The sequence below is a fragment of the Lithobates pipiens genome, unplaced genomic scaffold (assembly GCF_037356315.1).
Source record: "Lithobates pipiens isolate NorthernLeopardFrog02 unplaced genomic scaffold, aLitPip1_a1.2 Scaffold_28, whole genome shotgun sequence".
Lineage (NCBI taxonomy): Eukaryota > Metazoa > Chordata > Amphibia > Anura > Ranidae > Lithobates > Lithobates pipiens.
In genome coordinates, this window is record NW_027507789.1 from 188,300,386 (window position 1) to 188,327,333 (window position 26,948).

At 42.7% G+C, this 26,948-nt stretch overlaps 1 protein-coding gene across 1 annotated transcript; it reads left to right on the plus strand.

Annotated features, from left to right (window-relative positions):
- Positions 1-900: 900 nt before the first annotated feature.
- WNT3 (Wnt family member 3) lies at positions 901-26,948 on the plus strand. Its single transcript, XM_077460153.1, has 5 exons — positions 901-1,125; positions 7,187-7,428; positions 10,752-11,017; positions 21,677-22,161; positions 23,178-26,948. Exons 1-4 carry the CDS (start codon positions 989-991, stop codon positions 22,154-22,156), a joined length of 1,125 nt encoding a protein of 374 aa, XP_077316279.1. The 5' UTR covers positions 901-988; the 3' UTR covers positions 22,157-22,161; positions 23,178-26,948.

The following is a 26,948-nucleotide window of genomic DNA, read 5'->3' on the forward strand; positions in this document are numbered from 1 at the left end:
GGGATACAGATAAGCGGAGCTTCCACTGTTGGGTGGAACTTTGCTTTAAGACTTGTGTGTTACCACATATTTTTGTGCGCTGGCATGCGTTACATTACACGTCACCAGTGGAAAGAACATTTAACATATTGGGACCACGCAGGGTCCCCTCTGTAAGGCAGACAGTGACAGTTGACTTATTTTCACCAAATAGATTTCTGCTTGCTTCCTGTCCCATTCTCATGGGGACAGAATGGGTACACAGACATTAATATAATCTTGAAGGGTTCTAACTCTTTCTTGCTTCAACCAAAACATACACAAAAAAAAGCCATAAGGTTTGTATGGATTGGGGTTCTATTGAGCCCGGGCACTGCGTAGCTGTGACCCTCCCTATGGCATAGAAATGAGGGCTGTATTTGAACAAATATACACAGTAATTTTTGCAGATCATCATGCTTTTCAAGTTATTCATAATCAAACTTTTTTTTTTTTTTTTTTTTTTTTTAGAGCTGTACTAGTGAGCTGTAAACCACATAAGGTACATTCGATAGAGTGTACAGTGTGACAATGTAAGATAACAATGTGATCAGTGGGACCCAGTGACTGCATTAAATAAACAATTGTGTGAAAGAGTCCATGAAAGGTTACATGTGATTGGCTGATCTGGGCTGCGGCATTTAATTCTCATTACTGTTGCTCTTTGCACTGACTTTATCCTGAAAGATGTGACAGAATGAGATTTGGAGACATGAAAGGGCATAGAGGAGAGATAAGTAAGAGGCTGGATAAAGAAGTATTGTTGAAGAGGGAGGGGGCACTTTGATTGACTGCTCCCTGTAGGGAGGATTCTCTTACCTTGTCTCATGGTTCAGGGATTGGTTGTCTGGTGACATCTAGCTTCCCTCTCCTTGTCATGATCAGCAGGCAGGGTATAAAGTAGCCAAAACCTCCTGTCCCCCCCCCCAAATAGACACTCAGCAAGAGGACAAACCGAGCTTCTCATGGGATGCCCCCTACTTCTCCAGCAAGGTCTCCTGACTTTCCCAACGCACAGCGCTCTCCCCCCATGGGCAGGCTCCACATTCTGCACTTCCTGTGGTTTTTTGCTGCTGTCCCCGTCTTGGCTGGTTACCCTATTTGGTGGTAAGAGATCACCTACTACTTCTATTGATAAGCCTTCTGCAGGGGTCCTTATGACTCCTCAAGGGTCATTTTCCTTGCTGTAATACATTCACAATAACTGTTTTGTTTTTAACAAGTGTACATGAAAATGTGATTAGTTCTGTATTTTACACTAGGAAGAAATGTAGACATGATGTAAAAGCTCCCATTTGGTGCTTGTGTTCGCAGGCCCGTGGGGTGCCTTGGCAATAAATTTACACACTTTAAAAGGTGACACACACCAGTGGGTACTGGTAAACACCAAGGTATTGTATAAAAATGCTGAGATGTTTTATTACCTTTCTCCAATTTAAATATACCAGAGAGGCATTTTATGATTGCCTGGTGCACATCTTGGTTCCTTTTGTCATCAGTGTGTCCGTCCCATCATGCTATTGTGTTTTTTATTTCCTCTACATATAATTCAATCCACATCCTACATACCCACATATATGAGATCTGTAAGAACAGACTGTGACTGTCACTTCTCAGGTGTTTAGCGAATTGGCCATGGTTGTACAGAAAGCATCGTCCTTGAAACAGAAAACGTATTTTCATTTAAACATGCAATAGCAGTTCCCCAATACTGAGGAATTCTCTATGGCTGTTCCATAATTCATTTTGTGGTTTTGATTCTGCTTATTTATTGTGCACATTAAACATGCAAAATGGGAATAAAAAATACCCGCTGTACCACCTCCATTCCTGGCAGTGCCCTAGGCCCTGTCACTTTTGCTGGACAGCTTGGTCTGCATTTAAATGTAAAGAAAAAAAATGAAAGTACATTTTTTACAAAATAAAAAGGGGGAATTCATAAATGTAATACTATGATGACAAGTATTAATACATATCAGATTATAATATTTTGTATGTATTAATGTCTTTCAGCATGTATGCAGGGACACAGTGTTAATGTATGTTGGAGGGTTTCTATAGAACAAATGAGGAATATGTTAGCTTATTCTTACCCTCTGGATTGCTCTTTGATTGTAACTTCCCAGCTGGTACAGATTCTACATTCTGTTGGCAGCTTTAACAGTAACAGCACTGTCAAAAGATATTTATTGTTACTGTATGGCAGATATTTCATATAGTCAAATAATGTATTCCGAATTCTAGTATCTGTTCACAGGTGATTGCCTTCCTCTCTGTAGGCTCAATTCAAAGCTAACAAACCAGGATAAGTAACCTTATTTTGAAAAAATTATTTTCAGTTGAGTCCAATGAAATTTGAAAATTACAGTCACATGATTGAAAATATAATGCATTGAACTGACGTTTAAGGCTTTGTAAATTGAGCATTCTGTGTTTCATGGTCTGATGTAAATGTCTCAAAAAATAGTCAAACTGGAAGCAATAACTGTCAATTTTATTGTATTTTCTACCTTATTGATATGGATTTTTTTATTGGGAAATATCCCTCCCTAGGTAAGGGGTGCATAGATTTCACCAGCTGCACATTTAGTTGCAATGGAAAGAGCCAGCTATGCTTGGGAGGTATTTGACTCTAAACTGTAATATCTTTTTCCGTATTGGGATTCTGTCAGTAGAGATGAGTTTTTTTTTTCTGTCTGAGTATCAAATAAGCTCTGCCGATTCTTGTAGGCTGGACATTCTTGCATTGGAATTGGGATGGTGTGATTTACAAACCTTTGATCAGTATGAAAGATTTTATCTAGTAGCTTATGGTATTTCTCTCCTTACTTATAGATTGTTCTCCATGCGTGGTCTTGTACAAGACTATTCCAAAGTTTTGTGGCTTTGGTTATTTATTGTCAGACCACCCAAAGCTGATATTTCAGTGTTTGGTAGATGCTGGAGCGTTGAACCACCTGATAGTTAATTAAATCTCTTGGGGATTCTATTGGTGGGATGACTATGCTATAGTTACGGGGTCATCACTCCTGCTGTGGCCATTATGAGGGAGTCCCACTCTCCCTGTTGGGTGTTTTTATGTATTTTTTATTTTCTGGAGAATGCAATAGGAGGAGCTGAAACACAAAAAGGTGGAAGGGACCATCTACCACAGAATTCTCACAAGCTGCAGAGAGCTCACTACTCGATCACGTATAATATTCCCATTGCACACATTCCTGGAACCTGGCAAGAAGTAAATGTGTGCTGTAGTAACTACCAGCTGTAAATTGTCACTGTATATATCACCAGCACACCGTGGATCTTCAAAAAAGAAGCCCAAATGTTTAAAGTAATCACATCACAGCAGTAAAGGTGCAACATTTTAGGGGCCACCAGGACCCCTTTATCAGGCACTGTCTGGGTCCTTGCAAGACATAGGAAGATGATGGGTTGACTTAACATGGCTGCTTCCATTCAAAGCTGAAGTCTCCTTGTACAGATGGTCTCCCTGTAAATTGTCTCTGAAATGTAAATGAATTGTTGTGAATGTTCACATGTGTGCTGAAATTTAAATTTTTTTAGCTTTCTGCATGACCGTTCAGGAACATGTACAGCACAGTGCATACTTTAATTCTTTACCCACTTGCCTACCAGGCACTTTCACCCCCCCCCCCCCCCCTTCCTGCCCAGGCCAGTTTTCAGCGCTGTTGCACTTTGAATGACAATTGCGCAGTCATGCAACATTGTACCCAAACAAGATTTTTTTATAAATTTTGAGACCATTAGAGCTTTATTTTGGTGCTATTTAATCACCACTGGGTTTTTTATTTTTTGCTAAACAAATGAAAAAAGACTGAGAAAAACAAAAAACTTTTTCTTCTTCATCTCTGTTATAACATTTTGTAAATAATAAATTTTTCTCCTTCACTGATGTGCGCTGGTGATGCTACATTGAGGGACACTAATGGACTGCACTGATGAGGTGGCACTGACAGGCATTCCTGGTGGGCATCACTGATAGGGCTGCACTGATAAGCATTGCTCTAATTATCAGTGCAGATGTCCCCACTGAGGAAAGACGCTTATCAGCTCTTCTCTCATGCTGTCAGTGTGAGGAGAGGAATGCCGATAACTGGCACTTCCTATTTACACTGTGATCAGCTGTGATTGGACACAGCTGATCACATGGTAAAGAGCCTATATCATAGGCTCTTTTACTGCAATCAGTGATGCCAAGTGAAACACTTCCCCACCGATTGCCACGTTGCATGCCCCTGGGGGAAACGCACAAGCGGCTGTTCTGCAGGACGTCATATGCCGTCCTATCAGGATGATGAAACCCCCGCCGAGCCATCAATCTGCTATAGGCTGGGTGGGAACTGGTTAAGTGTAAGAGTATCCAAAACATTTTCTGGGAAAGGATTAGAATCCCTGACAGGTGTTTACTGTTATACCGGACTCCTTTGGAGAAATTCCCCCTCCCTGTCTGTGACAACAGAATGTAAGGGGTAATCTGCAAAAGTAACACAGACTGAAATAAAAAGCTCACAGGAATTGAGGGTAAAATCTTTCTGGGGTTTGAGGTAGAGATACCCTTTAAATGAAAAATCAAAAACCTTCTATGAGGGGTTGGTAATTATTCCCTCACCTATCTAACTTATGTATATCTACATAGTCTACTATAGAAACGGATATGTGTAGGCTTGCTTTAGAATGTCATCAGTGTTGGTAGGTATGTCATAAGTGCATAACCCAACAGAGCAAACACGGAATAGGAAAGTTGCCTAAAGTGTTAAAAACAAGAAAGCCATGAAGACCAATGGTAATCAGGATTTGGTTGCGATAGGTGATGTCTCCACTTTTCTATTTAGCACTGGTGAGTTCTGGAATGTTTCAGAAGTCAGAACAGATATTAATATCCCATGTAAAGATTTGATTGACTTATCATTGTTCTCTTTTGTAAAGAGTTCTTCCCATATGGATTAGGTATCCATGGTTGCTACATTGAAAAAAGGTTGTGATGTGTTTTGTTTTTTTCTCACTGATATATTGAATATCTGGTCAGTGTTTGAGTGGTTGTAGCACATTGGTCCATTTACATTTGTCTGCCCAAGGAGGATTACACTAGTACCCAGCTGGATGACCTGGAATAAGTTACCACTAGGTAATATCCGGGGCATCTTAATCTCTTGTATTGTTTGAGGATTAGGCTGTAGGATGAGCAGTATTGTCTGGTGTGGCTCTGTCTGGGTTAGCGATAAGGAGGATATGGGGGTCTTAAGTCTTTTGTAATGAGGTCTCCCCGAGGAACAGAAGAGGAGACTCACTAATGCATGGAGTGTGTCCGGTTCCTAGAGATGTTTTATGGAGGGCAAATGCAAATCCTCAAATGTATTTATTGCAAGGTTAGTCCTGGAACATCAATGGAAGAGTCTGGGGTGTAATTTAAAGAGGCATGAAAGACCAAGGACATCAGGAAACAGATCTGAATACAATAATATGAGAGCACTTGTTGGAGTTGATTATGGCCTAAGCACTGAGTGTGAAGACTAAAATGTGACTGACAACCCCTTTATGAGTTTGTCTTCGTCTGAGCAGACAGCGCCCGTATCCCCTATGGGCTCATAGCTGGGAAAGCTATTAAGGAAGTACTATAGGCCAGATAATTCAATGGTAAATTTACAAATTATCAGTTAAATCTCAAAAACTTCTATTTTTTGTGTCCTTGGTGGGGGGAGTTCCTTCACTTTCCCCTGTTATTTAAACTGGAAGGAAGGAAAATCACGCCAACAGACCCAAATAGTAATACAATTTTTATTTTAGTAGTTTAAAGAAAGAATTGACCCTCTTATGGATTTGTATTGCTGTCTACATTCTACTGGAGATATTACCTGCACTTCCTGTACACTTGATACTTTAGTAGGTTTTTATTGCTGTCTATGGTCCATTGAAAAAAGATCTACCCTCACTCATCAAGGTTTTGTCAGGTGTACCAATCACCTGACTTCCTTTCCCTATGGTACTGTGGTCACACAGACTGATTATAATCCTTCCTTGCTCTACAAACAAATGACCACTGCCCTCCCCTATAACTGGCCTTTACAGCAAGGAGCACATGGAAGGGCAACACATGCAAAACAAAACCAAAGAAATTCCCAGCTCAACTTACTGACCAGCCTGCAACCAACCAAATTATTCTGTCTAAAGGTATACGTTAAAAACGGGTTTTTAAAGTCCCCTCACCAGTATTTGAACAGTACAAACAAATGGCCATTGTCCCCACCTATAACTGGCCTTTGCAGCAAGGAGCACATGGAAGGCCAACTCATACAAAACAAAACCAGAGAAATTCCCTGCTCAGCTTCCTTGCTCTACCCAAATTAATTTATTTTCCCAGAAAATGAATGATCTGAAAACACAAAAAAATGTCTATGTAAGGTATTATTAATATGAATAGGGGCACGTATGAATAGCTGTTTGATATGTTTTTTATTGCTTTATGTTGTGTTTTTACAGGTCTTGGTTCAATGGTGTTGGAGCATTTGTATTAAACCAAAGATAACAGGGAACAGGTCTTAGATCAATGCTATTGCAGCACTTGTTGGTGGCCAGGGACAATGGGGAACAGGTCTTATTTCAATGTTACTGGAACACTTGTATGTGACCAGGAACAATGGAGAACAGATCTCAGTTCAATTGGAAGACTTGTATGAGACCAAGGACAATGGGGAGCAGGTCTCAGTTCAATGTTTTTGGAACACTTTTGGGAAACCAGGGACAATGGGGATCAGGTTTCCGTAAAATATTATTGGATCATTTGTATGAGTGGTTGTCAACTAAGATTTTAATAAATTGTTAAAAAGCAAAGAAAAAGTAATAAATGGAAATTTGTCATGAAAACCATCTTAAGGAAATCACTGCTGACCTCTCCTATTTGACTAGCTGTCAGGAGTTAATAACCTCACATAAGCATAAGGACATTCCTCATCTGTCACATGTAAAGTCATCATGACAGCCAGGAAAATAATATATTCAGAAAACGAGGTCAGCAATGCCTCAGCCGAAAGGATTGTGCTGATAGAGACTGCAGTGACCATTATCAATACCGACTGGTCAGTGAAGGTGTGCATACATCTTATATGCTGTCCTACTGACTCCTTACCTGTCTATTACTTTGTCTATGTAGGTCTTTGGCACTGGGGCAGCAGTACAGTTCCCTCAGCTCACAGCCCATTCTCTGTGGATCCATACCAGGACTGGTGCCCAAGCAAATGCGATTCTGTCGAAACTACATTGAGATCATGCCAAGTGTGGCCGAAGGGGTGAAGCTAGGAATACAGGAGTGCCAACATCAGTTCAGAGGCAGGCGCTGGAACTGTACCACGATCCATGACAGTCTTGCCATCTTTGGACCAGTACTAGATAAAGGTACGGCTTAGTGTTCTAACTAAAGCTGATTCTGCTTACCTTCACACTTGCCAGAACAGTAGAAAATGCAAATAGAAGTGTACTTGGGAGAGAAAAAAAAATATATATATATAAGACTGTATATATGAGAAGCTACATTTTGATACTAATGGGAAAACAATCTTTTAATTTGTATTAATAGTTTAAATACCTATTTCTGTGCATAGTGTGTGATTATATATGAGACAGAGCAGTCAAAACATGCATGCTGTGCTTTTTTTTTCGCCACCTTATGGGTGGGGTATCTGCTTATTCTTATGCCCCATACACACGGTCGGACATTCCGATCACAAAATACCTCCAATTTTTTCCGACGGATTTTGGGCCAAACTTGTCTTGCATACACACGGTTGCACAAAGTTGTCGGAAAATCCGATCGTTCGGAGCGAGGTGACGTCAAATACGTATTTCGGGAGTATAAATGGGCCAGTAGCCAATAACTTTTGTCTCTTAGTTTATTCTGAGCGTGCATGGGACTTTGTCCGTCGGTATTGTCTACACACAATCGGATTTTGTTGTCGGAAAATTTTAGATCCAGCTCTCAAACTTTGTGCGTCGGAAAATCCAACGGAAAAAGTCAGATAGAGCCCACAACACGATCGGATTCTGATAACATAATCCAATCGGACATTTCTGTCTGAATTTCCGACCGTGTGTATGGGGCATTAGAGTGCAATTTTCTCCATTTGATAATGAATATTCTATTTTTACTAATGAGTAATAAATAGAAAATTGTAGCTAATCATAGAAAATGCTGATTGATTTAGTAGGTCTGTTTTAACATGATCCAAATAAAGATGAGATTGCAGCACCTGTCCATAAACTTTATTTAAAACAGGAATATAGCATACTGAATGTATTTGTCTAAATGTAGGATATTTATGGTGTCTGTATGCTGGCTTGACATAGTGTGTATGTACAAAACTGCCAGCATTCTTTATGTACACTTTATTCACACTCTAAATACAGATTATCACTGGCTGCTTGTCCCTCATAATGTTGGGCTGTGCAGACTGCAGAAGAGCCATGCTACAGAATCATCTTGTCCGCCATTTTTTAATATATATTTGTTTGTGTGTTGGGGTTTTTCCCGTGTACGAAGCGCAGTCCCAGGCTGAGAGGCTAGCAGGTTCCCAGAGATGGCAGCATGTGGGTTTCGCTCTCAGGGAGGCTGGCAGCTCAGTAACACTGGCTGAATGAGTGAAATGGGCTTAGTGCAGAATGAAAGGAGTTTAAGCCTCCACCCCACTGAGAGGCTGAGAGGGGCTCTGGGCCCAGCAGGACTCCAGGACCATTCACACGCCCTTTCGCTGCTCCCCCTACAAGCAGGGGACAGCGAGCAGTCTGCGCAAAGTTGCCTGTTGCTACGGATCGGCAGAGAAATGGCAGTCTGGTCACAATCGGGTCCCAGGGACGTCCATCATTATGTCACTAATACACTGTGACACCAGAACACAAAAGGGGATTGAGCGTCCCAGCAGGTAACTGGCCACACTGGGAAAAGGAGGGAGATCTTTTTAATAAGAGGATTAATCCCTTTACGCCGTGATGCATAGATCTGCACTGTAATACTCTAACTGCTCTAGTCCAGCAACACAGCTCAGTGCAGTCTGCGCTCAGGGCATAGCAGGGCACATCTCTGAGCAAGGAGATGTGCTGGGACAGTTTTAAGTGGATATTAATGAAATTAAGAAAACTTGAGGTTATACTTTGCTTCAGTTGCCAAAAATTTCTTCTCAGCAAGTAATGTGCTGTTCTTCTCTCCTGCCTGCATGCACATTCTGCCTAGCTGGGAAAACATTGATTTAATTTTGTGTCGCCATGTAATGCTTTGTGTTCTGTTTGAGAAGATTAGTGCAGGAGGGGATCTCTACTGAACCAAGGGAAGCAGGTTTTGAATGAATCAAGGGGGATCCATATAGAGCCAATGAGAGGGAAGTTTTGGATTGTGCAGGAGTCCAGAGCCAAAAAGAAGCAGGTTTGGGATGGTGCAGGAGGGGGTACATATATAGACCCTTTGGGAAGGAAATTTTGGATGGTGCAGGAGGGGGTTTGTGCAGAGCCAATAGGAAGAAAATAAGGGATGGTGGGTCTGTACAGAGTCAATGGGAAGGACATTTTGGATGGTGCAAAATGGGATACATGGAGTCCAGAGCCAAAGAGAAGCAGGTTTGAGATTGTGCAGGAGGGGGATCGTACAGAGCCATTGGAAAGGAAATTTTAGATGGTGCAGGAGGGGGTTTGTACAATCAATGAGAAGGAAATTTTGGATGTTGCAGGAGGGGGCCCCTACAGAGCTAATGATAAGAACACTTTGAGTGGGGCAGGACTGGGTTCCTACAGAGCCAATGGGAGGAACATTTTGGGTGGTACAAAGCCAGTGAAGGACGTTTTGGGTGGTGCAGGAGGGGGGGGGTCTGTACAGAGCCCTATGGGAAGGAAGTTCTGGATTGTGCAGGAGGGGGTCTGTACAGAGCCAATGGGAGGAACATTTTGGGTGGTGCAGGAGGGGTTCTGTACAGAGCCCTATGGGAAGGAAATTCTGGATGGTGCAGGAGGGGGTTTTGTACAGAACCAATGGGAAGGAAATTCTGGATGGTGCAGGAGGGGGTCTGTACAGAGCCAATGGGAGGAACATTTTGGGTGGTGCAGGAGAGGGTCTGTACAGGGAAGAACATTTTGGGTGGTGCAGGAGGGGGTCTGTACAGAGCCCTATGGGAAGGAAATTCTGGATGGTGCAGGAGGGGGTCTGTACAGAGCCAATGGGAAGAACATTTTGGATGATGCAGGAGAGAATTTGCATAGAAGCAGGTTGGAGTTGGATTGTGGAGGAAGGGATTAGTGCAGAGCCAAAGAGAATCGCACATTTTTTATTTTATTTTTATCCCTGCACAGGGTTAATGTTATAAAATAAATGATTGCTGATTGGACCAGGTTTACGAACATTAGGTTGTGTTGTAATGACCAGTCAGGTACTTAAAAAAAGAAAAGAAAAAAGTGCTGAGGGATTTAATAAATCATATTTTCATTAAAGCCACATTACAACCAGAAGCTTTTTATTTTTCTGTATATAGAGGAGGATAAGCCCAATAAAGTGCGTATTGCTGTCTGTGTCCACATTGTAGAGATCCCAACCTTCCCCAGTGAGGCTGTACATAGTGATTTCAGCAGCTGCCCATTATTATAATAATGTCCTGCTTTTCCTTGTGTCTCTGATGTAATAGTGATGTAACAGCAATATAAATATGGTGTAACAGAGTGTGCCTTCTATTTGTCTCTTGAAGCCACGCGGGAGTCGGCCTTTGTTCATGCCATCGCTTCAGCTGGAGTGGCCTTTGCTGTGACCCGGTCCTGTGCAGAGGGCAGCTCCACCATCTGCGGCTGTGACTCCCACCACAAAGGCTCATCGGGGGATGGCTGGAAGTGGGGCGGCTGCAGTGAAGATGCAGACTTTGGGGTCCTGGTTTCCAGAGAATTTGCTGATGCCAGGGAGAACAGACCAGATGCCAGATCGGCCATGAATAGGCACAATAATGAGGCAGGAAGGGCGGTAAGAGAAATGCACTGTTATACACAATCTGGGTAATGTGGGACACTCGGCTAATTCTAAATAGCAGCAGACCTAATATACAGGTTATCTTTATATTAAAGAACAAATGAAAGGTAACCTGTTCTAAAAGTATTAAAGTGTACAATCCATATTTGTAATACATGCACCTTTCCCTGTGTTTTGTCTCTTTACAAACTGCAAGTGCAGAAAAATCTCTCCGTCTGCCAAAAATCCAATGATCTCTTCAGCTTTACCTGTATTGCCCTGTGTGCTGCAAAAGGCTGATATACAGATGGGATTTGTTTTACCTTCCCTCACTGCCTTACCTGTATACAGGGAAGGAATAAAGTATCTGATCCCCAACTGACAAAGAAATGATCAGTCTAGAATTTTAATGGTTGGTTTATTTTAACAGTGAGAGACGAAAAAAAATCCAGAAAAATGCATTTAAAAAAAGTTATAAAGTGGTTTGCATTTTAATGAGTGAAAGAAGTATTTGACCCCTTCCCAAAACATGACTTGGTGGCAAAACCCTTGTTGGTAATCACAGAGGTCAGACGTTCTTTGTAGTTGGCCACCAGCTTTGCACACATATCAGGAGGGATTTTGTCCCTCTCCTCTTTGCAGATCCTCTCCAAGTCATTAAGGTTTTCGAGGCTGACGTTTCGTAACTCAAACCTTCAGCTCCCCCCACATATTTTCTATGGTATTAAGGTCTGGAGACAGGCTAGCCAAATCCAGGACCTTAATGTGCTTCTTCTTGAGCCACTCCTTTGTTGCCTTGGCCGTGTGTTTTGGGTCATTGTCATGCTGGAATACCCATCTACTACCCATTTTCAATGCCTTGGCATGCATCTCAGGAGGGATTTTGTCCTACTCCTCTTTGCAGATCCCTTTCAAGTCTCCAACTCAAACCTTCAGCTCCCTCCACGTATTTTCTATGGGATTAAAGAGGAAGTAAACCCTGATGAGTTTACTTCCTCTTTCATTCCCTGCAAAGGTAAATGCATCGCATAGTAATCCATTATGTGTCACTTACCTGACACAGGAGCCAGCGATGTCACCGCTATCCCCTGTAGTCCGGCGCATCCATCTTCTCAGTGGGTCTCGCTACTCCGCCGCTGTCATCCGGCGAAGCCGTCACTCCCGCGCATGCGCATGGGAGCCGCCACGCGCGGCATATCGCCGTTGACGGGTGCCGCGCTCAGTGCGCCTGCACGGCACATGTGCCATAGACAGCGGTGCCTGTCTTTTGGCAAATATCTCCTAAACCGTGTCTTGGACCTACAGGTAAGCCGTAATCTAGGCTTACCTGTAGGTCAAAGTGTGTTGTAAGGGTTTACAACCACTTTAAGGTCTGAAGACTGGCTAGGCCACTCCAGAATTTTAACCACTTAAGGACCGAGCCACTTTCTGAGATTTGTTGTTTACAAGTTAAAGCGGGAGTCCACCGGGACTCCGCGTTTTTTTTTTTAAAAGCCAGCAGCTACAAATACTGCAGCTGCTGACTTTTAAAATAGTGACACTTACCTGTCCAGCGCGCCCGCGATGTCGGCACCTGAAGCCGATCTCTCGATCGTCTGTAAGGTGCTGCCGCCGCCATCTTGGGTATGGGAATCAGGAAATGGAGCCTTTCGGCTTCATTTCCCGGTTCCCTACTGCGCATGCGCGAATCTTGCTGCGCAATAAGGACGGTCCCCGCTGCCTCTGGGATCTGTGTGTTTCCCAGCAGGCAGCGGGGCACTTGCGGAAAGGGGCGGGCACTTGCGGAAAGGGGCGTAATCTACGCCCCTTTCCACAGAGAGCTATCCCGGAAGTGGGTGCAGAATACCTGTACTGTACAGGTATCTGCACCCCCCTCCCCCCTGAAAGGTGCCAATTGTGGCGCCGGAGGGGGGGAGGGTTCCGAAGAGCGGAGGTCCACTTTAGGGTGGACCTCCACTTTAAAACTATTTTTTTTTTTGTTAGAAAATTACTTAGAACCCCCAAACATTATACATTTTTTTTCTAACGCCCTAGAGAATAAAATGGCGGTCGTTGCAATACTTTCTGTCACATCGTATTTGCGCAGCGGTCTTACAAGCACACTTTTTTTTGAAGAAAATTAAAAAATAAGACACCAGTAAAGTTAGCCCAATTTTTGATGTTATGCCGAGTAAATTGATACCCAACATGTCACGCTTCAAAATTGCGCCCCCGCTTGTGGAATGGCGACAAACCTTTAACCTTAAAAATCTAAAAAAAATCTACAGGTTGTATGTTTTAAAGTGGTGTTGCCACCAAAAATATAACCTAACTTGTATGTGCAGCAAAGGGTCTTAATAAAATTAATTGGATAATGAAAAAATTTCTACTTACCTATTTCTTGCGGTTGCTAGGTGGTCCCACGAAATCTGCCTCTTCCATTGCCCGGGCTAAAAACGTCACTTCCCTCGGCAGCCCGGCTCGCTAAGGCTCCTGGGAGAAGTATGTCACCATTTCCCAGGATGCCTTGGGCATCACCGAGGGTGTAGTGTCATATTTTGCTGCCTATCACAGGATGCTGCGGAAGTGACGTTGCCGCCAGAAATTGCGTACTGCGCATGCGTGATGCGTTCCAAACACTCGCGCCGTGCGTTCCAACAGGCAGCAAAATATGACACTACAACGGCGCTCAATATAGCGCTGACTGCGCATGCGCGAGATCTAATCGAACGGGTGGTGCATGCTGGTCTTTTATCAGCGCACTCTCCCGGAAGAGGATGCCTGTGGGCTTCACATGCCCACAGGCAAAATGACAACCGTCAGGAGACGGTTTTATAAAATCTTTTTTAATGACAAAACAGCATGCTGCTGGATGGAAAAAACGAAAAAGTAAGTGTTAGATTTAATTATAATAATGATTGTCAGTATGCAAAAAAAAAAAAAACGATCAAGACAGTGGAATCCCACTTTAAGTTACCAGAGCAAGTCTAGGGCTAGCAGTATTGCTCTCACTCTACCGATCGTGGTGATACCTCACATGTGGTGCGGGCGATACTCGCATATGTGTTCGCTTCTGCTCGCGAGCTCGTCGGGACGGGACACGTTTAACCACTTCAGCCCCGGACTATTTGGCTGGCCAAAGACCAGAGCACTTTTTGCGATTCGGCACTGCATCGCTTTAACTGACAATTGCATGGTCATGCGACGTGGCTCCCAAACAAAATCAACGTCCTTTTTTCCCCACAATTAGAGCTTTCTTTTGGTGGCATTTCATCAACTCTGCAGTTCTTTTTTTTTTGCGCTGTAAACAAAAAATTAGCGGCAATTTTGAAACGCATATTTATTTTTTGCCATATCCCCAAAAAATATATATAAAAAAAATGTTTTCCTCAGTTTAGGCCGATACGTATTCTTCTATGTATTGAGAGAAAATCACAATAAGCGTATATTGATTGGTTTGCGCAAAAGTTATAGCGTCTACAAAATAGGGGATAGCTTTATGGCATTTGTATTAATTTTTTTTTCTACTAGTAATGGCGGCGTTTAGCGATTTTTATCGTGACTGTGACAGACACGTCAGACAATTTTGACACATTTTTGGGACCACTTGCATTAACCACTTCAGCTCCGGACCAATAAACACCTTAAGGACCAGAGGTCTTTTTCCAATTTCGCACTGCGCTGCTTTAACTGGTAATTGCGCGGTCATGCAATATTGCACCCAAACGAAATTTGCGTCCTTTTCTTCCCACAAATAGAGCTTTCTTTTGATGGTATTTGATTGCCTCTGCGATTTTTTTTTTGCGATATAAATGGAAAAAGAGCGAAAATTTTGAAAAAAAAAGATATTTTCTTCTTTTTGTTATAAGAAAAATCAAATAAACTAAATTTTAGTCATACATTGAGGGCAAAATTTATTCAGCCACATGTCTTTAGTAAAAAAAATGTCAATAAGCGTATATTTTTTGGTTTTCGCAAAAGTTATAGCGTCTACAAACTAGAGTACATTTTCTGGAATTTACACAGCTTTTAATTTATGACTGCCTATCTCATTTCTTGAGGTGCTAAAATGGCAGGGCAGTACAAACCCCCCCCAAATGACCCCATTTTGGAAAGTAGACACCCCAAGGAAATTGCTGATGGGTATGTTGAGCCCATTGAATATTTTTTTTTTTTGTCCTAAGGGATTGAATAATGACAAAAAAAAAAAATTTTACAAAAAGTTGTCACTAAATGATATATTGCTCACACATGCCATGGTTATATGTGGAATTGCACCCCAAAATATATTCCGCTACTTCTCCCGAGTACGGGGATACCACATGTGTGGGACTTTTTGGGAGTCTAGTCGTGCACGGCACCCCGAAAACCAATCACCACCTTCAGGATTTCTAAGGGTGCAAATTTTTGATTTAACTCCTCACTACCTATCACAGTTTCGAAGGCCATAAAATGCCAAAATAGCACAAAACCCCCCAAAATGACCCCATTTTGGAAAGAAGACACCCCAAGCTATTTACTGAGAGGCATGTTGAGTCCATGGAATATTTTATATTTTGCCACAAGTTGCGGGAATATTACAAACTTTTTTTTTTTTTGCACAAAGTTGTCACTAAATGATATATTGCTCACACATGCTATGGGCATATGTGAAATGACACCCCAAAATACATTCTGCTGCTTCTCCTGAGTACGGGGATACCACATGTGTGGGACTTTTTGGGAGCCTAGCCGCGTACGGGACCCCGAAATCCAAGCACCGCCTTCAGGATTTCTAAGGGCATACATTTTTTATTTTACTCCTCACTACCTATCACTACCTACCACAGTTTTGAAGGCCATAAAATGCCAAGATGGCACAAAACCCCCCCAAATGACCCCATTTTGGAAAGTAGACACCCCAAGCTATTTGCTGAGGGCCATGTTGAGACCATTGAATATTTTTTTTTTGTCCCAAGGGATTGAATAATGACAAAAAATAAATTTTTTTTTTTTTTTTACAAAAAGTTGTCACTAAATGATATATTGCTCACACATGCCATGGTTATATGTGGAATTGCACCCCAAAATATATTCCGCTACTTCTCCTGAGTATGGGGATACCACATATGTGGGACTTTTTGGGAGTCTAGTCGCGCACGGCACCTCGAAAACCAATCACCACCTTCAGGATTTCTAAGGGTGCAAATTTTTGATTTAACTCCTCACTACCTATCACAGTTTCGAAGGCCATAAAATGCCAAAATAGCACAAAACCCCCCAAAATGACCCCATTTTGGAAAGTAGACACCCCAAGCTATTTACTGAGAGGCATGTTGAGTCCATGGAATATTTTATATTTTGCCACAAGTTGCGGGAATATTACAAACTTTTTTTTTTTTTGCACAAAGTTGTCACTAAATGATATATTGCTCACACATGCTATGGGCATATGTGAAATGACACCCCAAAATACATTCTGCTGCTTCTCCTGAGTACGGGGATACCACATGTGTGGGACTTTTTGGGAGCCTAGCCGCGTACGGGACCCCGAAATCCAAGCACCGCCTTCAGGATTTCTAAGGGCATACATTTTTTATTTTACTCCTCACTACCTATCACTACCTACCACAGTTTCGAAGGCCATAAAATGCCAAAATAGCACAAAACCCCCCAAAATGACCCCATTTTGGAAAGTAGACACCCCAAGCTATTTACTGAGAGGCATGTTGAGTCCATGGAATATTTTATATTTTGCCAAAAGTTGCGGGAATATTACAAACTTTTTTTTTTCAGCACAAAGTTGTCACTAAATGATATATTGCTCACACATGCTATGGGCAGAAGTCAAATTACACCCCAAAATAAATTCTGCTGCTTCTCCCGAGTACGGGGATACCACATGTGGGGGACTTTTTGGGAGCCTAGCCACGTACGGGCCCCCGAAAACCAAGCACTGCCTTCCGGATTTAAATATAAAATGCTACCAAAAAAACTGTTAGCGATCGCAGGGATCAGGCCTGACTCTGCGATCGCTGCAGTTATGTGTTTAGTGTTTTGTAAGTGACAGTGAATGATCGATACTGCACTTGGGTGGGCTGGGCAGAGGGGCAAAACGCAGGTGCTAGCAGGTATCTGGGCTGATCCCGCTAACAATGCGTTTTTTTGGAACCCTGAACTGCTGGGGATGCTAGTATAGATCTGATCAGATCAGATATTGATCTGTTCAGATTCTATACCACTACGGGAGGTGTATGCTTTGCGCGTGGGTGTTAGTGGTACTGGCACTAACCAAGCGCTGCCTGGGGCGACGCAGACCCTGACCCTAAAACCTAATTGATATCACCCGCCGGGTGATCAGGGGGTTAAACCTTTATTGGGTAATAAATGGTGGGTGCCCTGATGCTATAAAAAGCAAACTAACCAGAGTCACCCGTAACACTTATACGGTGATCAGTGGTGAAAGAGTTAACTAGGGGCAATCAGGGGGTTCAAATTTTTATTAGGTAGTATATGGGGGTCCCTGGCGCTATATAAAAACCTGACGGGGAACCTAAATAACTAACTGGCTAACCAGCGTCACCAGTGACACTTATACTGTGATCGCTGGTGAAAGGGTTAACTAGGGGCAATCAGGGGGTTAAAACCATTATTGGGTAGTATATCGGGGTACCTAGCGCTATAAAAACCTGGCGGTGAACCTAAAAAAATAACTAGCTACCTAGCGACAGTAGCGACACTAATGCAGCGATCAGAAAAATGATCGCTTAGTGACACTGGCAAAAGGGGGTGAAAGGGTTAACTAGGGGCAATCAGGATGTTAAAACCATTATTGGGTAGTATATCGGGGTACCTAGCGATATAAAAACCTGGCGGTGAACCTAAAAAAATAACTAGCTACCTAGCGACAGTAGCGACACTAATGCAGCGATCAGAAAAATGATCGCTTAGTGACAGTGGCAAAAGGGGGTGAAAGGGTTAACTAGGGGCAATCAGAATGTTAAAACCATTATTGGGTAGTATATCAGGGTACCTAGCGCTATAAAAACCTGGCGGTGAACCTAAAAAAATAACTAGCTACCTAGCGACACTGATGCAGCGATCAGAAAAATTATCGCTTAGTGACACTGGCAAAAGGGGGTGAAAGGGTTAACTATAGGGGCAATCAGGGGGTTAAATCTTTATTGGGGGGTGATAGGGGGCTACCCTGGACCTAACACTAACTGCCCTGACAGTTTTTACTTTTACAACTGACACTGACTGCATTGATCAGTAAAGAAATGATCAATGCAATCAGTGACACTGTGACTGGGGGGGGGGGGGGCGCAGGGGGGGGTTTGTGTACCTATGTGTCAGTGTAGTGTTTTGGTGCACTTACTTTTAGTCTTCTCCTTGTAGTCCGGTCAAAAAGACCGCCCCGAGGAGAATGACATCACTTCCTCCTTCCTGTGTAAACAATACACAGTGGGAGGAAGTTCGTCATTGGCCAGGAGCGATCGAGAGGGGGTGGCCAGAAACCAACGGCCATCCCCTCCTCATGGATCGCTCCCGGAGGCAAACGGACCGCCGTATCCAGCGGGAGGGGGTCCGATCGGACCCCCCACCCGCTGGAAGGCAGGCACGTACATCTACGTGCTTGTGCCTGCCTGTGCCATTCTGATTACGTATAATGGCAATACGGCGGTCCTTAACCACTTCAATACAGGGCACTTTCACCCCCTTCCTTCCCAGCCCAATTTTCAGCTTTCAGCGCTCTAGCTCTTTCAGTGACAATTGCGCGGTCATGCTACACTGTACCCAAATGAAATTGTTATCATTTTGTTCGCACAAATAGAGCTTTATTTTGGTGTTATTTATTCACGACTCCGTTTTTTTTTTTTTGCGATATAAGCGCAAAAAAAGCGGAAATTTGGGAAAAAAACAATATTTTCTTTTTTCTATTTGAAAAGAAATCCAATAAAATCAAATTTTGTCATAAATTTAAGCCAAAATGTATTCTGCTACATGTTTTTGGTAAAAAAAATTCCGTTAAGTGTATAATAATTGGTTTGTGTGATCACGGACATATGTACGCAAATGATCATGTACATATGTGTGCAGGTGATCACGTACATATGTGTGCAGATAATCATTGGGACATGTGATTTTAGTGGGACATATGTGGGGGACATGTTTTTATTATTAGGGACATGTGTTTTTATTATTTGGGGACATGTATGTTTTAGGGACATGTGTGTTTTGGGGACATATGTGGGGACTGTGTTTTCACTGTGTGGTGTGTTGTGTGTTTACACTACACTGATGATCAGTGAGTAAAAAGCTGTGAAAAGCAGCCCATACTCACTGATCATCAGCCGGCTGCAGCGTTCTGCTCTCCTCTTCTCAGCGGTGACTTCCGTGTGAGGAGAGGAGAGCCGATTGCCTAGCAACCGGCTGTTTGTTTACATCACATGACGGCCGTGATTGGACACGGCCGTCATGTGATCAGGAGGGCCAATCACAGAGCCCTCCTGCCGATCTGAGATGTGCCGTGTCCGGGTGACACGAGCACATCGGGATCGCGCCGCTGCGCGGGCGCGATCCCGCTGCTCCTGAATGACGTTCCTGAACGTCCTATCAGGAGCAGGCGGCTCCCACCCAGCCGTATATATACATTGGCCGGGTGGGAAGTGGTTAAGTGGTTAATACAGCGATCAGTGCGATTAAAAATGCATTAATTACTGTAAAAATGTCACTGGCAGTGAAGGGGTTAAGTGTGTCCTAGTTTGTGTTCTAACTGAAGGGGGGACATGGACTGTGTAGGGAAACTAACACATCCTCTGCTCATACCTCAGAGAACCGGAAACTGTGTGTTTACACACACAGTTCCGGATTCTCTGTGTGCCCCGAGCGATGTTGCCGCAGTATAACTGCAGCTGCTGGTCGGCATGTGGTTAAAGCATTTTTTTTCTTATTTTTACACTGTTTTTTAAAAGAAAAACAAATTGTCACTTTTAGTGCTATTACAAGGAATGTAAAAAAAAACATCCCTTGTCATAGAAAAAAAAGCATGACAGGACCTCTTAAATATGAGATCTGGGGTCAAAAAGACCTCAAATCTCATATTTACACTAAAATGCAATAAAAAAAAAAGAAAAGAAATGTTGGCATTTAAAAAAATGGCCCTTTAAGAGCTATGGGCGGAAGTGACCTTTTGACGTCGCTTCCGCCCTGCAATGATATCGAGACGGGTGGGGGCCATCTTCCCCTCACTCGTCTCCATGTCAGGCCACAAGAAGGATCCGATCGCCTCCGCCGCTGCTGGTGGCTCCGGTAAGCCGCGGAGGGCACTGTGTGGGGGCCCCTCTCCTTCCGCCGATAAAAGGGATCTTGCGGTGAATCCGACGCTCACTGAAGAAGAGCATACCAGGGTTATGGCAGCTAGCTGCTGCCATAACGATGATATTCCTCTTCAAACAGCCGACCTATAACGATGGGCGGTCGGGAAGTGGTTAATGTGCTTCTTCTTAAGCCACTCCTTTGTTGCCTTAGCCATGTGTTTTGGGTCATTGTGATGCTGAAATACCCATCCATTACCCATTTTCAATGCCCTGGCGGAGGAAAGGAGGTTCTCACCCAAGATTTGACAGTGCATGACCCTGTCCATGGTCCCTTTTGATGTGAAGTTGCCCTGTCCTCTTCGCAGGAAAACACCTCCATGTTTGACGGTGGGGATGGTGTTGTTGGGGTCAGCATTCCTCCTCCATACATGGCAAGTTGAGTCCATGCCAAAGAGCTTGATTTTTGTCTCATCTGAGCACAACACTTTCACCCAGTTCTCTGAATTATTCAGATGTTCATTAGCAAACTTCAGGCTGTACATGTGTTTTCTTGAGCAGGGGGACCTTGCGGGCACTGCAAGATTTCAGTCCTTCACAATGTTGTGTGTTACCAATTGTTTTCTTGGTGACTATACTCCCAGCTGCCTTGAGATCATTGACAAGATTCTCCTGTGTAGTCCTGAGCTGATTCCTCACCATTCTTGTGATTATTGAAACGCCACAAGGTGAGATCTTGCATGGAGCCCCAGTCCGAGGGAGATTGACAGTTATTTTGTGTTTCTTTCATTTACGAATAATCGCATTGTTGTCACCCTCTCACCAAGCTGCTTGGCGATGGTCTTTTAGCTCATTCCAGCCTTGTGTGAGTCTACAATCTTGTCCCCGACATCCTTGGACATTAAGAGAAATCTTGCCGATTGATAGGGGATCAAATACTTATTTCACTAATTAAATTATTATATTGTACAGCAACATCCGTCCCTGTCCTCAAGGAGCTTATACTCTAAGGTCCCTAACTCACATTCATATACTCAGGCCAATTTAGACAGGAGCCACGCAGGCACAGGGATGTTAATTTATATTTCAAAGTGTGCCAAGCAGCGCCCTTATGAAATGTTATTTAACATTTTAGGTTTACAGGCATAAGTAGCTTCATTCCACCAATCTGTATGTACAGGAGAATTGATATAGTGTATATACAAAGCTATACAACATGCCTGTAGAGTGGAAGGGGCTGCCTATAGTGAAAGCATGAAAGGGAGAGCTTAGCACTTTGACAGTTATGAAGAATGATTCCTTCTACAGTCTGAGGAATTATTAAACAAGATTTGCTTTTTGTTTTGTTTTTTTATCTTGTAACCTCACTTTCCTGTGCCTTTACCTTTCTTTTTCACAGACCATCCTGGACCACATGCACCTGAAATGCAAGTGCCATGGTCTATCTGGAAGCTGCGAGGTAAAGACCTGCTGGTGGTCCCAGCCAGACTTTCGAGCTATCGGTGACCACTTGAAGGATAAGTATGACAGTGCCTCTGAAATGGCCGTGGAGAAACATCGAGAGGCACGAGGATGGGTGGAAACTCTGCGGGCCAAATACTCCTTGTTCAAACCTCCCACCGAGAGGGACCTTGTGTACTATGAGACCTCTCCAAACTTCTGTGACCCGAACCCAGAGACTGGCTCCTTCGGGACACGGGGGCGTTCCTGCAACGTGACATCTCACGGGATAGACGGCTGTGATCTGCTGTGCTGTGGAAGAGGTCACAATACCCGGACTGAGAAACGCAAAGAGAAATGCCACTGCATCTTCCACTGGTGCTGCTATGTGAGCTGCCAGGAATGTGTTCGCATCTACGACGTGCACACCTGCAAGTGACACAGGTATGTGTGAAAGTCATCCACATATTGCTGGAACTCCATTATGTTTTGGTGTCAATTGTCCTATAGCCATTTTGTTGTCTTCCTATGGGGCCTAAGAGGTTGGGTAAGCTAATTTTCTGTTTGCAAATTAAAGAACACCAGGCACTGTAAGGTGGCAGTATAACATATGCCCATGTTTTTGGTTGTGAGCTCCAGTGCTATTTCATTGAAGGTTATCAGGACGGCTCATCGCAAGTGAGGTTCAGCTCCCAATTGTTGTGAAAGGGAGGTTAGTGCAGGTTTAACCACCATTGTTTGTAAAGGCCAGTTTGTTGTCCAGTACACCCAGGAAGTAATCAGTGTCAGGCTTCATTTCCTATTTACAGGTTCAAAAATGAATGGCATTGCTCCTTTCAAATGGTGCAGTTACATTGTGTGTATGTATCTATGTATGTGTATATGAGAGAGAGACATACATACAGCCATAATGTGTTTGTCTGAAGATTAGATTTTTAAAGGCTGAAGGAAAACTGCCATTGCTAATTAAAAAAAAAAAAAAGCCAACCTTTCATTGCTTTATGAATCACTGAACAAGACCTATTACACAGTTCAGAGTTCTGCCTTCTTCAAGCCAGACACAGCCTAGCAACTGAAAGAAGTGGCTTGGCATTGAGATTCCCTTTGAGTCAGGACCGTTTTCCTTAAAGGGAAATTCTGAAAGTTTATTATCACTGAAGACCCTAGAGGAGACTACACACCGATATTGGCTGCAGGGTGCATATTGGTTTCAGAGCTGTAAGACTGGGTGCATTAGGTTTTATTGTGCGCAATATCAGATTTCCTTTGTGTTTGCACATTTATTATATATTCACATGGTCAGAAATACAATTTGGATCAAAATACATCCAGAATTATTCTTGTGCAGTCTGCTTAGCTTATCTGATCAGCGTTGACCATTAACAAGTCTATATATGCCTATGTCCAGGAGTATTTACCAACTACAGCCAATGTTTATTTGGATTTTCTGTTGTCCACAGGCATAGAACATAGTGGTGGCTCTGCAAGCACAGATGAGAACAGCATCCCAGATAACGGCTTTGTCAAGTTTTTCAGGACACTGGAATGTATTCTGCATCTGAGGTGACCCACAAAAATGTCAAAATTTTGTATAAGAACGCCTGTAGTGAAGCAGTAAACACTTGCTGGGATAGGAGAGAAAGATAATATTATTTCCTCCATTATTGGTCAGTGACTAAGCTCACTGTGATGGGTCAAGTAGTCGAGTGCCTATGGCCATCTTTCAAATTTGACAGCATCTATAGGAATTTGTATGAGTGCTGCAATTTTAGGGGCGATTAGGTCACCCTACGTTTTATTCCTATCACCAGTTTCTTAACAGTCAAGAAACAGATTGGTTAACGGTAATGTATGGTTTCATGCTATTTGTCTCTTACCATGGCAGTGAGGTAACCATTTATCTTCTAGTCCACCAATGTGTGCTCAATGCGGCAAAGGGCTAGCTCAGTTCTATGTATCCAGCACTGACAAGAGCTCATTGATCCAGATGGTTTATTGGGCAGGTTCCTTTATTAAGGCTGATCTCCAACATCCTTGTGTATTACAGTGTTGTCAGTACATTACCATGCAGTTCTCCTTTTTGAAAAAAAAAAATATTTTTTTTTCCTCAGCTGCTCAATTCACTCCCCATCTGTCCTGCATATGAAGGCCAGAGACAGGAGAGCAATGAAATTAGTAGTAAAAAATTTTTATAAAAAGAAAAACTTCATGTTACTGTATTGAGGACAATGTAATGCATAGGGAAGTTTGTAGAAACAGTCAGTAAAGGTGGACTAACCCTTTAAATAGTTTGTTGGGCTGGTACACTTATTGGGCATGTTGTATTAACTGGGTGCAACCTCGGCTATGTACAGTATTACAGGGCTGTGTTCCAGCAGTGGGATGGGGACTTCTGATCCCACTCCTAGAACAAAATCAAGTTAGGTGGAGTAAAAAAAAAACTTCCTCTAATCGGAGAAGATGAAGTCATCCACCTGCCTCAGCCAATCAGACAAAGCTTTGTATTCATTCATAGACTATAAAGCTTCCCATGAATGGATGAGTTACGCTCAGCCTGAATATTTTATTCTGCGAGTAAGGCGAGACGTTTTATCTCACTACTGGACACTGTATGTACCTGAGGCTACTTACAGTTCATACAGCACACCTGTTAGAGCAGTAAATAGTTTGTTATTAACTATATAAAAGACATTACACGTAGAGATCAGCTTTAAGGCTCAGTCATCATTTAGCTTGATGCCTTTGGCTCAGCATTTAATGAGCTCATAAAAAAGGAAACCTAGCCTATGTATTTTACTTAATAATCTGAACATGTTAAAATAGGAGGAGCTTGTATAGTGTAGTAGGCAGGGTTTGGCTAGAGACCCCCCCAGAGTGAATAACCTTTTGGTTTGCTAAAGCACTGTGTGGATCAACCATTATTAATTTTTAATGTTTTTTTGCCCTCCCTTACAAATGACATGCAGCCATCACTGGAGCGCATGTAGGCAGGCAATGGCTGTTGAATATTTAGAATGCTGGAATAAATAATAATAAAATGAAAAACAAGAATTGTATTTTAGTGCCATGGTAATAGGTAAATAGCATAAAACATATGGACTAAAGAGTAGACATTCTGAGGAACCCGTTCTTTTTCTAAGTGTTAATGGTTTGGTGAGCCTGTGTCAGTCACAGCTGACACAAGTATAATGTTGCCTTTTATCAGAAGGAAGGAAAAATTGAACTTTACATAAAACACACAAGAATGGAAGATTGTCTTCTTGACTCAAAGAGATGGATCGTATATTCATTCCAGTGAGTGCAAAGTAGTGGGGGAAGGGCTTAATATCTTCTAGTAAAACCACAATTGCCCTTTAAGCCCAACTTCAGCCCCAATTTTCGCAAAGTTCTGGGTAGTCCAGAGGAGTCTGGTTAAAAAAAAAACACTTTTCCCTTGTCTCATTGCTGTGTTTGCATTAGGGAGATTGCCCCTCATATGCTGTCCTGGTGCTGGAATATCACGGGGTGGGTGGGAAATCTCGTAAGTTCAGACAAAAGCAACAAGAAACATGTATTTCCAGCAGAGTGGCAAAAGGCTGGAAGTTCTCTCTTCTCTGTGTTGCGGTTTGTCTCATCCAGTCCCTGTGACACATGCCAATTCCTTTGTGTGACAAGGACAGGAAATTAGATCACAGCAAAGAAAACTAGATAGCGCTATCCTTTTCCCACTCTATAAGAAAAAAAATAGGCTGCAGTATGACTAAAACAATACCCGACTGAATCACATTAACCACTTCTTTAAGAGCCCGTTCATGCCCGCAGCGCACATTATTGTGTAGCTGCATTGTGCCGTTTACCTTTTCTAGTAACTTTATTGAATGGTCACAAAAAGTCCAGTTTAGCGCACACCAGTGCAGTGGTAATAACTGAACTAATCTAATAGGACAGTGATGGTGAACCTTGGCACCCCAGATGTTTTGGAACTACATTTCCCATGATGCTCAACTATACTGCAGAGTGCATGGGAAATGTAGTTCCAAAACATCTGGAGTGCCAAGGTTCGCCATCACTGTAATAGGACTTATGGCAAAATTGCCTTTTGGCCAGCACGTCTGGTGTGACTGTGCCCTTAGGGTTCACACCAGAATGCAGTGCAAAAAACATGCGCTGTTCCAACTGTGATCAAAATGCACTGGGTGTGCAATTTGCTGCAGGTGTCAGTGTATTCTTTCTAATGATATTGCAAACGCAGTGTATTTGCCTGCACTGGATTGCATGGGACCATGCATTCTAGTTGCAGTGCATGCACTACTTTTAATGCAATCCAGTGCAATTTCAGCCTATTCATATAACTAGGCTGAAAAATTGCACAGAAATGTGAACCACCTTCCTATGTGTTTTCATTGTGAACTGCCCCTTAAAGTAGAATCAAAGCAAAACTTTTTTTTCCCCCCCATTTTTGATAGAGTACGGGAGAGTTATAACCTCTGTCGGGGTTCCATTTGGACAATTTCCTTTCACTTCCTGTTCCATGGCCGAACCATGAAGTGAGGAAATCCCTCCAAAGTAAAAGAAATACCTGGTCATCACTGAAAGATTTCTCCTCTATTCCCGTTCACAACCCAAATAAGAGGATTTCTTTCACTTTCCCTCTTGAGAACAGTAAACAGGACAAACAGAGAGTGAATCTCCCTAATGGGGGCACAGACAGCAATAAACCCTTATAGGGATCTCTCCACTCCAAAATCAAAGAAATGGCTTTAGTTATACTTTTAAACACGGACCTGACTGCATCTTGCAAACTTGTTTCTTCGTGGTAAAACATGGCTGGTACTTGTAGTTGTAGGTTCCCACAAACATAAATGTGATCAATTGTTACGGGTTCAGTTAGTAAAATGTCACCTCTATATACAATCTGACATTCTCCCAGTCTGTTTAGTGGCCAGTCAGTTACACTGAGAAACCATCACTTTTGTGTCTGCAGTCAGATTTATAACCGATCCGAAATTCATCCAGCTCAGATGAGAAAAATAATCCCCAAATCCTGCTGAGGAGAGTAAAAGCTCTGAGCACAGCACAATTCTGTACTGCAATGCAGCAAAACATGACACTGTATAGACTCCGAACATCCCATACACAGCAAGGGCCAGATTTTATATACAGAATGCTTTTATATTTGTTATTTATTATACATTGTGTATATATCCTATATGAGTTAACTGAAATTATATATAATATATTATAAATATATA

Bases quoted from the DNA above. Each gene is read 5' to 3' on its own strand.
- WNT3 (XM_077460153.1), top strand. From the start codon at position 989: ATGCCCCCTACTTCTCCAGCAAGGTCTCCTGACTTTCCCAACGCACAG. The intron at 1,126-7,186 runs GTAAGAGATCAC...TTGTCTATGTAG, and splicing joins GCTGGTTACCCTATTTGGTG to GTCTTTGGCACTGGGGCAGC. The intron at 11,018-21,676 runs GTAAGAGAAATG...TCTTTTTCACAG, and splicing joins ATAATGAGGCAGGAAGGGCG to ACCATCCTGGACCACATGCA.